Raw genomic sequence first — 17,091 nt, 5'->3', positions numbered from 1 at the left:
ACCCTGCTATTGAACAACCTGTGGGTCCGAGATGAAATCAAAAAGGAAATCAAAACTTTCCTGGAAACAAATGATAATGAAGACACAAACTGTCAGAGTCTATGGGACACAGAAAAGTGGTCCTGAGAGGAAAATTTATAGCTCTACAAGCACACATCAGGAAGGAAGAAGGGGCATACCTGAATAACTTAATGACAGAGCTCAAAAAATTAGAAAATGACCAACAAAAGGAACCAAAAATAGGGAGACAGAAGGAAACAAAGCTGAAAGCAGAACTCAATGAAGTGAAAAACCAAAAAACAATCCAAAAGATCAACGAAAGCAGAAGCTGGTTCTTTGAAAAAATAAACAAGATTGATAGACCATTGGAAAACTCACAAAGAAAGAGAGAGAAATCTGATAACCCGTATTAGAAATGAAAAGGGGGAGATCACGACAGACACTGCAGAGATCCAAAGGGTAATCAGAGACTACTTTGAGAAACTTTATGCTACTAAACATGAGAACCTAGGAAAAATGGAAAAATTCTTGGACACTTATAACCTTCCACATTTAAGTAAGGAGGATGTAGCATATCTAAAAAACCCCATCACCACTGAGGAAATTGAAACTGTAATCAAACATCTGCCCAAAATGAAAAGCCCAGGCCCAGATGGATTTCCTAATGAATTTTTTCAAATCTTTCAAGAGAAGCTACTACCAATCCTAGCCAGGCTCTTCCATGAAATTGGAAAAACAGGAACACTCCCAAACAGCTTTTATGAAGCCAACATCACCTTGATACCAAAACCAGACAGAGATGCTGCCAAAAAAAAAAATTACAAACCAATATCCCTGATGAATGCTGATGCAAATATTTTCAACAAAATACTGGCAAATAGTATCCAATGCATCATCAAGAAATCATATACTACGACCAAGTAGGTTTCATCCCAGGAATGGTTTAACATCCGTAAATCTATCAACATCATACACAACATCAACAACAAGAAAAATAAAAATCACATGATCATATCAATAGACGCAGAGAAAGCATTTGATAAGTTCCAACACCCATTCTTGATCAAAACTCTCAGCAAGATGGGAATGGAAGGAACCTTTCTCAATCAGTTGAAGCCATCTACCACAAGCCAACGGCAAATATTATCCTCAATAAAGAAAAACAAAAAGCCTTTCCTCTAAATTCTGGTACAAGACAAGGCTGTCCGCTCTCACCACTCCTCTTCAATGTAGTACTGGAAGTTCTTGCTATAGCGATCAGGCAAGAAAAAGATATCAAGGGAATCCAGATAGGAAAGGAAGAAGTCAAGCTCTCATTGTTTGCAGACAACATGATACTCTACTTAGAAAACCCTAAAGACTCTACCAAAAAGCTTCTAGAAACAACAGACTCATATAGCAAAGTGGCAGGCTACAAAATTAATACACAGAAATCAATGGCCTTTTTATACACCAATAATGATAAGGAAGAGAAGGAAGTCAAGAAGGCAATCCCATTCACAATAGTACCACACAAACTCAAATACCTTGAAGTCAACTTGACCAAAGACGTGAAGGACCTATACAAAGAAAACTATAAAATTGGAAATCGAGCTCCCATATGATCCAGCTATACCACTCCTAGGAATATACCCTAGGAACACAAAAATACAATACAAAAACCCCTTCCTTACACCTATATTCATTGCATCACTATTTACCATAGAAAGACTCTGAAAACAACCAAGATGCCCTTCAACAGACGAATGGCTAAAGAAACTGTGGTACATATACACAATAGAATATTATGCAGCACAATAGAATATTATGTTTTGATGATGAAGTCATGAAATTTTCCTATACATGGATGTACACAGAATCTATTATGCTGAGTGAAATAAGTCAGAGAGAGAGAGAGAAAAACACAGAATGGTCTCACTCATCTGTGGGTTTTAAGAAAAATGAAAGACATTCTTGCAATAATAATTTTCAGACACAAAAGAGAAAAGAGCTGAAGTTCCATCTCACCTCAGGAAGCTCACCACAAAGAGTGATGAGTTTAGTTAGAGAAATAAATACATTTTGAACTGTCCTAATAATGAGAACGTATGAGGGAAATGGAAAGCCTGTCTAGAGTACAGGCGGGATTCGGTTGGGGAGGAGGGAGATTTGGGACATTGGTGATGGGAACGTTGCACTGGTGATGGGTGGTGATCTTTACATGACTGAAACCCAAACACAATCAAAAGAAAACTATAAAGCCCTGCTCTAAGAAATAAGAGAGGACACATGGAAATGGAAACACATACTCTATTCATGGAATGGCAGGATTAAAATCATTAAAATGGCAGTACTCCCCAAAGCATTATACAGATTTAATGTGATCCCCTTAAAAATACCCATGACATTCTTCAAAGAAGTGGATCAAACACTTATGAAGTTCATCTGGAACAATAAACACCCTCAAATAGCTAAAGCACTCATAGGGAAAAGGAAAACGGGAGGCATTACTTTCCCCAACTTTAAATTGCACTACAAAGCAATAGTTATCAAAACAGCATGGTAATGGAATAAAGACAGACCCTCAGATCAATGGAATAGGCTCGAGTTCTCAGATATTGTCCCCCAGACATACAATTACCTAATTTTTGACAAAGGAGCAGGAAATCCTAAATGGAGCAGGGTAAGCCTCTTCAACAAGTAGTGCTGCATAGGCAAAACACTCCAGGACATCACAGGCATCTTCAAGGAGGAAACTGCACTCTCCAAGCAAGTGAAAGCAGAGATTAACAGATGGGAATATATTAAGCTGAGAAGCTTCTGCACCTCAAAGGAAATAGTGCCCAGGATACAAGAGCCACCCACTGAGTGGGAGAAACTATTCACCCAATACCCATCAGATAAGGGGCTAATCTCCAAAATATACAAGGCACTGACAGAACTTTACAAGAAAAAAACATCTAACCCCATCAAAAAATGGGGAGAAGAAATGAACAGACACTTTGACAAAGAAGAAATACGCATGGCCAAAAGACACATGAAAAAATGTTCCACATCACTAATCATCAGGGAGATGCAAATCAAAACAACGATGAGATACCACCTCACACCCCAGAGAATGGCACACATCACAAAGAATGAGAATAAACAGTGTTGGCGGGGATGTGGAGAGAAAGGAACTCTTATCCACTGCTGGTGGGAATGCTGTCTAGTTCAACCTTTATGGAAAGCGATATGGAGATTCCTCCAAAAACTGGAAATCGAGCTCCCATGCGATCCAGCTATACCACTCCTAGGAATATACCCTAGGAACACAAAAATACAATACAAAAACCCCTTCCTTACACCTATATTCATTGCAGCTCTATTTACCATAGCAAGACTCTGGAAACAACCAAGATGCCCTTCAACAGACGAATGGCTAAAGAAACTGTGGTACATATACACAATGGAATATTATGCAGCTGTCAGGAGAGATGAAGTCATGAAATTTTCCTATACATGGATGTACATGGAATCTATTATGCTGAGTGAAATAAGTCAGAGAGAGAGAGAAAAACGCAGAATGGTCTCACTCATCTATGGGTTTTAAGAAAAATGAAAGACACCCTTGTAATAATAATTTTCAGACACAAAAGAGAAAAGAGCTGGAAGTTCCAGCTCACCTCAGGAAGCTCACCACAAAGAGTGATGAGTTTAGTTAGAGAAATAACTACATTTTGAACTGTCCTAATATTGAGAATGTATGAGGGAAATGTAGAGCCTGTTTAGGGTACAGGCGGGGGTTGGGGGGGAGGAGGGAGATTTGGGACTTGGGTGATGGGAATGTTGCACTGGTGATGGGTGGTGTTCCTTTTATGACTGAAACCCAAACACAATCATGTATGTAATCAAGGTGTTTAAATAAAAAAAAAAATTTAAAAAAAAAAAAACAAGTGGTGCTGGCAGAACTGGTTAGCCACTTGCAAAAAAAGTGAACATAGACACCCCCCCAGTTAACATCAAGTACGAAGGTAAAAATCCAAATGGATTAAAGACCTTGATATCAGACCTGATACCGTAAGATATATAGAACAACACATCGGTAAAACACTCCATGACATTGAGACTAAAGGCATCTTCAAGGAGGAAACTGCACTTTCCAAACAAGTGAAAGCAGAGATCAACAGATGGGAATACATTAAACTGAGAAGCTACTGCACCTCAAAAGAAATAGTGCCCAGGATACAATAGTCACCCAGCGAGTGGGAGAAACTATTCACCCAACACCCATCAGATAAGGGACTAATATCCAAAGTATACAGGGCACTGACAGAACTTTACAAGAAAAAAAAAACATCTAATCCCATCAAAAAAATGGGGAGAAGAAATGAACAGACACTTTGATAAAAAAGAAATACAAAGAGAAAAGAGCTGGAAGTTCCAGCTCACCTCAGGAAGCTCACCACAAAGAGTGATGAGTTTAGTTAGGGAAATAACTACATTTTGAACTGTCCTAATAATGAGAATGTATGAGGAAAATGGAGAGCCTGTCTAGAGTACAGGCGGGGGTCGGGTGGGGCAAAGGGAGACTTGGGACATTGGTGATGGGAATGTTGCACTGGTGATGGGTGGTGTTCTTTACATGACTGAAACCCAAACACAATCATGTATGTAATTAAGGTGTTTAAATAAATTTAAAAAAATTAAAAAAAAAGAAATACAAAAGGCACATGAAAAAATGTTCCTCGTCACTAATCATCAGGGAGATGCAAATCAACGATAAGATACCACCTCACACCACAGAGATTGGCATACATCACAAAGAATGAGAACAATCAGTGCTGGCAGGGATGTGGAGAGAAAGGAACTCTTATCCACTGCTGGTGGGAATGCCATCTAGTCCAACCTCTATGGAAAGCTATATGGAGATTCCTCCAAAATCTGGAAATTGAGCTCCTATTCGACCCAGCTATTCCACTCCGAGGGATATACCCTAGGAACAACAAGAATACAATACAAAAACCCCTTCCTCACACCTATATTTATTGCAGCACTATTCACAATGGCCAGGCTCTGGAAAGAACCAAGATGCCCTTCAAAAGACAAATGGCTAAAGAAATGTGGTACATATACACAATGGAATATTATGCAGCCGTCAGAAGAGATGAAGTCATGAAATTTTCCTATACATGGATGTACATGGAATCTATCATGCTGAATGAAATAAGTCAGAGGGAGAGAGAGATGCAGAATAGTCTCACTCATCTATGGGTTTTAAGAAAAATAAAAGTCATTTTTGCAACAATCCTCAGAGACAATGAGAGGAGAGCTGGAACTTCCAGCTCACTTCATGAAGCTCACCACAAAGAGTGGTGAGTGCAGTTATAGAAATAACTACACAGAGAACTACCATAATCATGTGAATGAATGAGGGAACTGGAAAGCCTGTCTGGAGTACAGCTGGGGGGAGGGTGGGATGGAGGGAGATTTGGGACATTGGTGGTGGGAATGTTGCACTGGTGATGGGGGTATTCTTTACATGACCGAAACCTAATCACAATCACATATGTAATCAAGATGTTTAAATAAAGAAAAAAAATTTAAAAAATGTTAAAATTCCAGATTAAAAAAGGCTTTCAAGTAAAAATGCACTATTAAAAGACCCTGCAGTGAAGAATAAAACATTGCCTTTGTTTGGATTATAATATGACAGTTCTAACCTTTCAAATAATCTTATAAAAGGAAATGAAATAAGTTTTAATACTCTCTAACTACTAAAAGAAACCATATTGCTTCAAGAAGCAATAAAGAATATTAACACTCACAGTCAAAGATATCTCCAGCTCTTTGCAGATACTTGATTCAGCTTTCTCTAGGAGTTCATCAATATTATTAATTGTTTCCGCAGGATTCAGAGATTCTTCCACAGATAAATCAAAGGCCTCATTTTAAAAGTAAGAACAAATCTCAGTTAATTTAATTAGTATTTACTGTGTCCTTATGACTGAAATTTTAACCAATAGATTTACTATGTCCTTATATCTGAGATTTTAAGCTGTGCACTGGCCAAAATGGGGAAATAAAGATACATGAGAGGCTGGAGTGAGCATACAGTGTGGAGGGTGTTTGCCTTGCACATGGCTAATCTAGGTTCAAGCCCTGGCAGCCCTAGTGGTCCCCCGAGCAATGTCAGCTAGAATTCCTCAGTGCAGCACCAGTAATAACTTCTGAGTGTTGGGTATGGTCCAAAAACAAAACAAAACAAAACAAAAAAAAAGAAAGAAAACTAATGTTCTAAAGTTGAGACTAGCACCCAAGATTCAAGAGGCCAGAAGTTCATAGCAAAAAATAAATAAATAAATAAAAATAAAAAACCTTCCTCACCAAGAATATGCTATCCAGCTAGATTAGCATTCAAAGTTGAAGGAACATCTGATACCAGAGCTTCGTGGATGGGCAACAGCTTAGAGAATTCGTACCCTTTAAACTAGGTTTCAAGAAATGTTAAAGGAGCTTTTTTCAAAGACGAGACAAACTTCTCAGTACTTTGTCACTGAGCACAGCCACCATCATGGCACTTATGATTGACCTTAACTAAATAAAGTCCTAGCTTTATAATGGGTTTTATTTATCCTAACAATAAATGTTTATATATAACAATATGCTGTCTATTCAAGTAATTTTAGATATATATGTATTTTATTACAATATGTTTATAATAAGCACTATACATAAGCACTATAGTATTTCTTAATATAAGGGCAATATTCTCCTTTTAAAATAAAACTTCTATACCTTATATTCTATTCAGATTTTCTCGTCAATTTTCCTTAATTCTCCTCTACTTATTTTTACTAAGTCACAAACTTGTAGGATTTATCTATTTCATGTTGACTTTAAAATGTATTAACATAGAATTGTTCATACTGATTTTTTATTTACATACCTATAAAGAGAATGTTTTTTAAAAAGACGTCAGATTATCATTGATTTCCAATTTATAAAATGATAGAAGTTTAGCATGTGTGTAGGTTTCACCCATTTCCACAGTAAAAAAAAAAAATTCCTTTTAAATAATCTACCTTTCATCACCCAGAAACACCATGAGAGGGCCTGCCTCATCACTGATCCTCTACAAATCTCTTTGGGAAAACCAAGCTGACTAAACTTCAAGTATGCTGATTTTTAGGTTGATATCACCAGCACTTTTTCAAGCAAGTGTGGGCAACCTCCTCTATATCTTCCTCCTTCCTGGAAGCCTGGCAGCTGCAACCATGCCCACAAACAGTCACATACTCAAACTAGGCCAGCTCCATAGACACACTCTTCTCAAATGAAGTAAACCAACCAATAAAAGGCCATGGCTTCACCAGCCCACACAGCAGAAAGCTGGCCATCTCACGGGGGAGGGGAGCCCAGCCCCATGCCAGAGCCACTCATGCTGCCTCCATCACCCTGAATCACTGTTTTCCAGTGATTTCCTCTACAATTCCCTTCAGGGACACCAATTTGACCTCACTTCAGGTAAGCTGCTTTGGGGGCTGCTATTACCAGAGCTTTTTGGAGTGAGTGCAGACATTCCCTTACTCTTCTTCCTTCTTCCAGAAGGCCTGGCAGTTGGGTACATGCCTCTGAAAGTTGTAGTATCAGGGCAAGAGAGATAGCACAGCTGTAGGGCATTTGGTTTGAGTGCATGCAACTGACCCAGGGGGGACCCGATTTGATTCCCAGCATGCCATATGGGCCCCCAGTTGGCAAGGGGTGATTTCTGGGTGCAGAGCCAGGAGTAAACCCTGAGTGCCACTGAAATCAATCAATCAAGTTTAAAAAAATAAAAGTTGTACTATAAGTAATAGTGCCTTGAATCTCTGGACTTATGCTGTCATTTCTATGGGAATATACCAAATTAACAAAAAGGACAGCTAAAAAGATCTTATTAAATCTTCTGCCATTGTATTAATGACTTCATTAGAGATACAATAATTTTCACAAATGTGATTGTTACTGTACATTTTTCCTTTTTTTTAACTTCTCATTCTTTTGGGGGTTTTTCTTTTCTTTATTTCAATAACTTTGCTTTCACTTATCTAGAAACAAAAGTCTCATGATAGCAATGCCAACTATGTGATGCATTTACTTTAATTTGGTGGGAGGACTCACCCAGCAGCACTCAGAGGTTACTCCTGGCTAGACACTCAGAAATTACTCCTGGCCAGCTCAGGGACCATACGGGATACCAGGGATTTAACCTAAGTCAGCTGTCCCAAGTCAGCTACATGCAAGGCAAAAGCCCTACTGCTGTGCTATAGCTTCAGCCCCTTTAAATTATTTTTTAAGCTATCTTATATGAGATATAAAGAAACATAGCAAAGAAACAATAAATGGCCAAAGTAATCAAATTTAAATATTTGGCTAGAGAAGAAAAGTCACACAAAAGGTGACTGCTCGGACCTTAGGACACTGGTAGAGGGAAGAAGACAATGATAACTAGCATGATACATTCATAAAAGGCATAATTAACAGTACCATAAAAATCACAGTCCCTCAACAAAATGGTAAAAATATTTTTGGGGCCACACCCGGTAACATTCAGAGGTAACTCTTGGCTGTGGGCTCAAAATCACTCCTAGCTTGGGAGACCATCTGGGGCACTGTGGGATTGAACCACAGTCCATCCTAGGTTAGTGCTGGCAAGGCAGATGCCTTACTGCTCAGTGCCACTGCTCCAGCCCCTACAATTTTTAAAAATTAAATTTGATGTCTGGATAAAGAGAGACCTAAAAAGAGAAAAAAAGATTCTACAACTTTCTATTATGGATTGGCACTGATTCAAAAACCAGTGGTTGACAACCACTGCTTTATAACATAGGGTATAGATAGACATACCTTATCTCTCTCATCATGAAGTATTTGTTATACTTTAAACTCCAGGGATATTATCTAATATCTACAATTTGATTAAAGTTTCACCTATCTCCTAATTATAAGTAGGTAATTTCTTCATTCTCCATGCCAGTTAGAAATATTCACATTATCTTTTTATTCTATATTTTTGCTCATTCTCTGCCCCCATCTCTAGAAATGGAAATTTTCTTCTAGAATAATACCTGGCTTATAATACAACTCTGCTACATAAGAGCTCTTATTACCTTTAAGGCATTCTGGAACCATGTCTTAAGGTGCTGTAGAGAAATATCTGTTTCATTTCTGACATTGGTGAATTCCTGTTTTTTATCACACTTCCAGTCATAAAATTTTGCAAGCATTTCTTCAGAGTATGTCCTTTCTTTGGCCTGTCCATATACTGCTTTTAAAGACACTGACATGTCCTGCATAAATATACTTATGTTTAGTAATTTACATTAGTAATTTAGCAATTTGCATTAGATGCAAGCACAGTATTAAGATCAAAGAAATATATGGTAAATTTCTATCTCTGATTTTATAAGTAAAATATTGCATGACTGAACAGACATAAAACTATCAAAAAGGTGATTTATTTGAACTATAGTAGTTAATTAAAAAGAATCATAAATAATTTAGTTGATACTTAAAATAGGGTGTGAACTGTATAGATCTACTAATTTTTCTATAAAAAGACACGCAAATTTGAGTTACCAATAAATACAGTACTGTTAATTTATTTTTATTGCAATTGCATTAACATTTTCTTTTCTCTATCTTACTTTATTTAAAGCATAGCACATTATATGTGTGATATGTAAAATAAGTGGGATTTTTTTTTGGTTTTTAGGCCACACCCATTTGACACTCAGGGGTTCCTCCTGGCTATGTGCTCAGAAACCGCTCCTGGTTTGGGGGGACCAAATGGGACGCCGGGGGATCGAACCGCGGTCCGTCCTATTCTAGTGCTTGCAAGGCAGACACCTTACCTCTAGCGCCACCTCTCCAGCCCCAAGAAATAAGTGTTTGACCATTGTGTAATCAGTGTGATTAGAAGGTAAGTGTTAGAGTTGTCGAGGATTATACTCAATTCAAAGTTTATAAAAAAAAATTAAAATTTTGATTAAAATATAAATATCCGATATACTATTCAAAGGATATAAAAATAAATTCAAAAAACTATAAGCATCCATAATTAAAATATGCATTATTCACAATAGCCAAAATATAATCTCATCCTAAATACCCATCAAAGAAAATTGTAATATAAATAGATTTATTACTACTCAGTTATTGAAAGAAAAACTGTGGTCAAAGAGATAGTACAGTGGAGAGGGCACTTGCCCTGCACAAAGCCAACCAATATTTGACCTTTGGCACTACATTTGGTCCCTTGAGCACACCAGGAATGACCCCTAAGCACAGAAACAGAAGTCCTGAGCACTGTGCCTGAAGAGGCCGTAAACCAAATTAAATAAAACTCATAGGGCTGAAGAGATAGTACAGCAGATAAGATGCTTGCCTTACATGCAGATGACCCAGTTTCAATCCCTGGCACTCACATGGTCCCCCAAAACTGTCAGAAGTGATTCCAGAGCTCAGTTCCAGGAACAAGCCCTCAGCATAGCTAGATGTACCCCTAAGCACTCAAAAAAGAAAGAAAAACTTATGCCCATCCATAAATGGATAGAACTTGAGATGATTTATTACAGTACAATGTTATACCAAAAATATCACAGAACAGTGGAACATTAAATTTTAAGTTAAAATTTTGTATATGTTAAAACATTTTTTTGTTTTGTTCTGTTTTTTCTTTCTTTTGGGTCTCACTGGCGGCGCTCAGAAGTTATTCCTGGCAGTCTTGGAGGACCATATGGAATGCCAGATTGGAACTAGGGTCCCTTCTGTGTTGGCCGTGTGCAAGGCAAACACTGTTATTGCTCTGGCCCCCTAAAATTCTTTTCTAAACTTCTTTCTTATTCAACTGTTTCATGACTTGGGGGCAACAAATTTTCTCACTAGAAAATTACCTCAAGTCCTATATGTGGTCACGAAAAGCCTGAGTTCATTTGTAATTGCTGAGTAGTCCATGAGTAGGACAGTGTTTGACCAACATAAACTATAGGCCAAGTTTCAAAATGAAGATGGAGAGAGGGTTAAGGAGCACATGAGTAAAGGACACATGCCTCGCATAAACAGAGCCACAAGTTTGGTTTCTAGCATCATGTAGTCCCTGAGAATCACCAATAGACCTGGAATCCTCCAAACATCACCCACTGTGGCTCTGATGCCCCTGGACTTGGAGGCCCAAGTAACTGAGTCTTAGCATTCAACCACTGGCCTGACTGGCCAAGTATCATCAAATGTAAAGTAAATCCCTCTTCTAAAAGGTAAGAGAATTAAGCTCTGAATTTTATGCTAGAATGAGTTAGGGTGACCTAAGAGCCTACATATTTAGCATTTGTTTGGAGAGGGATTCTTAGGTTGGAATTTTTTTAAGAAAAAAAAATATGTTTATTAGGAGGATAAAGGAGCATATCTCATTGAGCAAACATAGTTATTCATTCTCTGCATATACAGAAAATAGAAATGTCATAGGGTATAATTTAGTAATTATAATAATAGTAACAACTGTTATAGCAAGTAGTTATTAGTGGTAGTAGCATGGTAATAATAACTACTATAATAAGGAGTCAGTCAGTAAAGGAGAGCTCAATACACAGTTTTTCAGTATCCAGCTAGAACCAAGCCTATAGTCCTCATACAAAAGTATTTTGGTTCAGAGGCCAGATTCACATATAGCCATTATAGGCCATTCACATATAAACCATATAGAACAGCATATAGGGTAATTGCTTTGCATACAGCCAGACCCAGGTTCAATCCTTAACATCCAAGGTGTTCCCCTTGACACCACCAAGAGTAATTCCTGATGGTAGAGCCAGGAATAGCTCCTGAAAATCACCAAGTATGGCACAAAACACACAAACACAACACAAACACAAACAAACACACATATCTTGATTCAAATACAAAATAATTTCTCAAGGAAAGGGTTGTCACATGGTCCAAACTACAACTCTCCAGCCAATTATGTTTTTCCATCCTTAATCCTACAAAGTCCATCTCAGATTTGCTAAGAAAAAATGGCACACAGCTGAACAAATCTTGATTATCTGATTAGATTTTCTACTTTTAGGTCCTAGTCTGTCCTTTAGGACATATTTTGTTACAAATTCTAACAAATGTACCATTATTGAAGTTAGGACTGGAGGACCTCAGTGTGAGCATGACACTGAAGTCTATTTCAGGTTCACCCAAATCTGACTGGAGTCATGAAATAGGCCAATTTATAGCAACTATGACTTATGTAGGTTAATGTACCCAAGACCCAGATTGCTCCCAGTCAGGAGGAAGCCCTAAGTACAGTCAGGTATGGCCGAAAAATAGTACATAAAGCTTATGATTTGAGGAGTTTGAGAGTGCATGCATCCAATCCCAGTTTGATTCCCAGCATGATACGACTTCCTGAACATTGCAGGTTATAACCCTGATAGCCTCTGAGTACCACCAGGTAGCTCTAATGTTCCCTGCACCAAAAGTCCCAAGTCACACCATATCCCCTAGTTCTATAGCATGTAGCCCTCTATAACAAATGGCTGATAATTATAGCAAAAAGCACTGTTTGTGAGGCCAAGAAGAAAAGGAGAAGGAAGATCAAAGATTTGGAGTGCAGCCTACAGTCCCCAGTATTTTTTTTGTCTCCCTGGAATATCCAAATGTAGTTATGTAGTTCTAGTGGTCCTGAAGGCCCAGAAAATACTTATGAGGTACTGATACAAAACATAAATATAAATCTAAAATTCTTCATAATATGGTTGTTGGGCTAATTTTTCAAGAGAAAGACAAAGATAGAAGTTTACTTATGTCAAGTGATACTGGCCTCATAATGAGGTGTGTGGTCCAGCAGACCCCAACAAAGATGACCCAGATAAACCCTCAGCACGTTGGAATAGAAGCAATTGTCCTCATACTGAACTTCCAGCCCCAGCTGGCCAGAAGAATTTCAAAGAGAAGCCCAAGGACCTCCTGAGTCCCACTTGGAGGTCCACTCCAGAGGAAAAGAAAATTCTGGTGCCCTAGAGAAGTGTCTCACATGGAGGACATATGGTCTGCTATAAGCACTCAGGACACACCAATAAAACACACAGATAAAATAGGAATGGGGAACCATGGCACAGGACAAGGGAGCCAACCCATATATGGGTCCAGGAAGGAAGCCATGGACAGGAAAACTCTGAGAAACACTGGCCTAGAGAAGAAAGCCATATGTAGTGAAGAACCTTTGATGGGGGGGGGGGATTAAACATTTGGTTGTGTTAAGGGGTTTGCTGGCTCTGCGTTCAGGGATTACTCCTGGTGGAGCCTTAGGGACCCTATGGAGGTTCCGGAGACTGAATCTGAGTCAGCCAAGTACAAGGTGAGCATTCTCTTCATTGTACTATCTCCTGGCTACAAAAACACAATATAAAAATGCCCTCTGCATGCCTATGTTCAGTGCAGATCTATTTACAACACACAAAATCTGGAAACAACCCACATCCCTGACAACAGATGAATGGCTAAAGAAACTGTACATATACATAATGGAATACTATGCAGCTGTCAGGAAAACAAAAGACATGAAATGGATGGACATGGAAACTATTATGCTGAGTGAAATGAGTTACAGAGAGAGAGATAGATACAGAATAGTCTCACTCAACTGTGGATTTAAGAAAAATAAAGGAACGGTAATAAAACCCAGAGGCATTAGAGATGAGGTTTGGAAGGACGAGCCCATAATATGAAGCTTACCACAAAGAGTAGTAAGTACAGTTAAAGAAATAACTACACCAACAACTATCATGACAATGGTAGTGAGTGAGAGAAATAGAATAACTGTCTTGAAGATGGCCGGGGGTGGAGGAGAAAGGAGATGGGGAGCATTGGTGGTGGGAAGGTTGTACAGGTAAAGGGTGGGCATACTTTTTATGACTGAAACCCAACTAAAAACATGTTTGTAACCACGGTTCTTAAATAAAGAGATTAAAAAAAGAAAAAATGAAAATGATGACAAAGCATTCATACATATGGAACACAAACATTTTTGTCAGAGAAAAAATGACTCAGAAAATTAAGACTGTTCTGGCACCAGGTAACCAAGTAGTCTTAAAAAAATATTTTTAAGATTAAATAAATTAAAGGGGCCGGAGAGATAGCATGGAGGTAAGGCATTTGCCTTTCATACAGAAGGTCATCGGTTCAAATCCCAGCATCCCATATGGTCCCCCGAGCCTTCCAGGAGTGATTTCTGAGCATAGAGCCAGGAGTAACTCCTGAGCACTGCAGGTTGTAACCCAAAAACAAAAACAAACAAAAAAAAGATTAAATAAATTAAAGATTCTTTGGTTCATTAAAGATTAATTTCATGGGCTGGCGACAGCACAGTGGTAGGGCATTTGCCTTGCATGCGGCTGATTCAGGACGAACCTCGGTTCAATCCCTGAAGTCCTATATGGTCCTCCAAACCAGGAGCAATTTCTGAGAGCAGAGCCAGAGTAACCCCTGAGCATCAGCAGGTATGACCACCCCCCCAAAAAAATGTTATTTTGGAACCAGGTATATCAGTCAGAAGTTGAGTTTTTTGGTTTGGTTTGGGTTGGGTTTGGGGCTATACCCAATGGTACTCAGGAGTTACTCCTAGCTCTGTGCTCAGAAATCACTCTTGATGGGGCTAGAGAGATAGCAAAGCGGTAGAGCAGTTGCCTTTCTTGCAGCCGAACCAGGAGAGACTCAGTTAGATTGCTGGTATCCAATATGGTCCGCTGAGCCTGCCAGGAGTGATTTCTATTCAAGGAAAACTATAAAACCCTGCTTCAAGAAATAAGAGAGAACACAAGGAACTAGAAACATATACCTTGCTCATGGATTGGCAGGATTAACATCATTAAAATGGCAATACTCTCCAAAGCATTGTACAGATTTAATGTGATCCTCTAAAAATACCCATGACATTCTTCAAAGAAGTGGATCAAAGACTTCTGAAATTCATTTGAACAATAAACACCCATGAATAGCTAAAGCAATCCGTGGGAAAAGGAATATGGGACACATTAATTTCCCCCAACATTAAACTGTATTACAAAGCAATAGTTATCAAAACAGCATGGTATTGGAATAAGGACACACCTCAGATCAGTGGAATAGGCTTGAATTCTCAGAAAATGTTCCCCACTTGAAAAAGGAGCAAGAAATCTTAAATGGGGCAAGAAAAGCCTCTTCAACAAGTGGTTTTGGGAGAACTGATCAGCCACTTGCAAAAAAAAGTGAAATCAGATCTCCATCTAATACCATGCACAAAGGTCAAGTCCAAATGGTTTAAAGATATTAACATTAGACCTATAACTATAAAGAATATAGAACAACATGTAGGTATAACATTGAGACTAAAGGTATCTTGAGGAAACAGCACTCTCCAAACAAGTGGAAGCAGAGATAAACAGATGGAACTATATTAAGTTTAGAAGCTTCTGCACCACAAAGAAAATAGTACTAGGATACAAAATCCACCCACAGAATAGGAGAATATATTCTACCAATACCTATCAGATAAGGGGTTAATATCTAAGATATATATGTTACTGACAGAACTTAACAAGAAAAAAACATCTAACCTCATCCAAAAATGGGGAGAAGAAATGAACAATTTCTCAAAGAAGAAATACAAATGTCCAAAAGACACATGAGAAAATGCTCCTCATCACTAATCATCAAGGATATGCAAATCAAAACAACTATGAAGTACCATTTCATGCCACAGAGACTGGCGCATATGACAAAGAACAAGAACAATCGGTACTGTAGGGGATGTGAAGAGAAAGGAACTCTCATTCACTGCTGGTGGGAATGCCATCTAGTCCAGTCTATATGGAAAACAATATGGAGATTCCTCAGTCACCTGAAAATTAAACTCCTATATGATCCTGCTATACCAGTCCTAGAGATATGCCCTAGGAACACAAAAATACAACTCAAAAATCTCCTCCTCACACCGATATTCATTGCAGTGCTATTAACAATATCCAGACTCTGGAAACAAACAAGATGCCCTTCAACAGATAAATGGCTAAAGAAACTGTGGTTCATATACACCAGGGGTCTCAAACTCAATTTACCTGGGGGTCGCAGGAGGCAAAGTCGGGGTGAGGCAGGGCTGCATAAGGGATTACACAAAAAAAGGTCCTCAAACGTCATTATTAACAGTTTTAATTATTTCTTCTGAACATGAATAGAACATTGAGTGAAGATCATGAACAGTTCTTCTGAACATGGCATCTTTTGCCTATTCCATGCTGCCAGAGACTTGACAGCACTTCTTCTCACAAATCTGAATCACATTTGGCTTTAGAGGAAGCAGTTGAGACTCTCAGTATGGCTTGAAGATGATCATCATTAAGTCTAGACCTGTACTTTGACTTATTGAAGTTCAATGTGGAGAATAACTTTTCACACAAATATGTGCTCCCAAAAAGGCACATGGTGCACTTGAACATTTGGGAAAACTCAGGAAAGTTGGGGGGCAATTCTCTCAAAAATTGCCCATGCATGTCTGCTTTTCCACTAATCTCCCTGAACTTGGCTTTGAGATCACAGTTGCATTGCAGGTCAATGAGCTCCACTTGAAGCATAGGAGAGGCATCTTGCACATCAAAGGAAAAGGGGTCCACAAAAATTTGGAAAGTGGCTCTGTGCTTTTGGAAGTCTACAAATCTGTGATCAAATTCCTTCTCTAACTTAAAAATAGCATCAATATATTTCTCACCACTGAATGCTATGCCTGCATCCACAAGTGCCTTGCATGCTGGGAAATGGCAATGGTTTGTCTGAGAGAGCTGGGATTTCCATAACACAAATTTTGTGGAGAATGCTCTCACGTTATCATAGGCAGCACTGATAAGCTGCCCCGAGCCTTGTAACATCTTGTTTAGTACATTCAGCTTCTGTGTGATGACAACAAGAAAAGCTAAGTCCATGAGCCATTTGTGATCACTCAACTCAGAAACAGCATTCCTATCCTCCATGAAGGCTTTCACTTCTCTCAACTCAAAAAATCTTTTCAGGACATTTCCCCTGCTGAGTCAATGTACCACGATGAAACAGAGCACATCTCCATATTCTGACTCA

General features: G+C 38.6%; 1 protein-coding gene across 2 annotated transcripts in view; it reads right to left on the bottom strand.

Annotated features, from left to right (window-relative positions):
• STK31 (serine/threonine kinase 31) overlaps positions 1 to 17,091 on the bottom strand; it is a 109,503-nt gene that overhangs the window by 41,078 nt on the left and 51,334 nt on the right. For both annotated transcript variants that reach the window (XM_049781438.1, XM_049781439.1), the window contains exons 11-12: positions 9,111 to 9,290; positions 5,787 to 5,903 (exon numbers count right to left, since the gene is read on the bottom strand). In XM_049781438.1, the coding sequence (XP_049637395.1) occupies positions 5,787 to 5,903; positions 9,111 to 9,290 (297 nt within the window). The remainder of the gene's footprint in view (positions 1 to 5,786; positions 5,904 to 9,110; positions 9,291 to 17,091) is intronic.

The sequence above is a fragment of the Suncus etruscus genome, chromosome 10 (assembly GCF_024139225.1).
Source record: "Suncus etruscus isolate mSunEtr1 chromosome 10, mSunEtr1.pri.cur, whole genome shotgun sequence".
Classification (NCBI taxonomy): Eukaryota; Metazoa; Chordata; class Mammalia; order Eulipotyphla; family Soricidae; genus Suncus; species Suncus etruscus.
The sequence above is the reverse complement of the archived record's forward strand: the minus strand, read 5'-3'. Positions and strand labels throughout refer to the sequence as shown.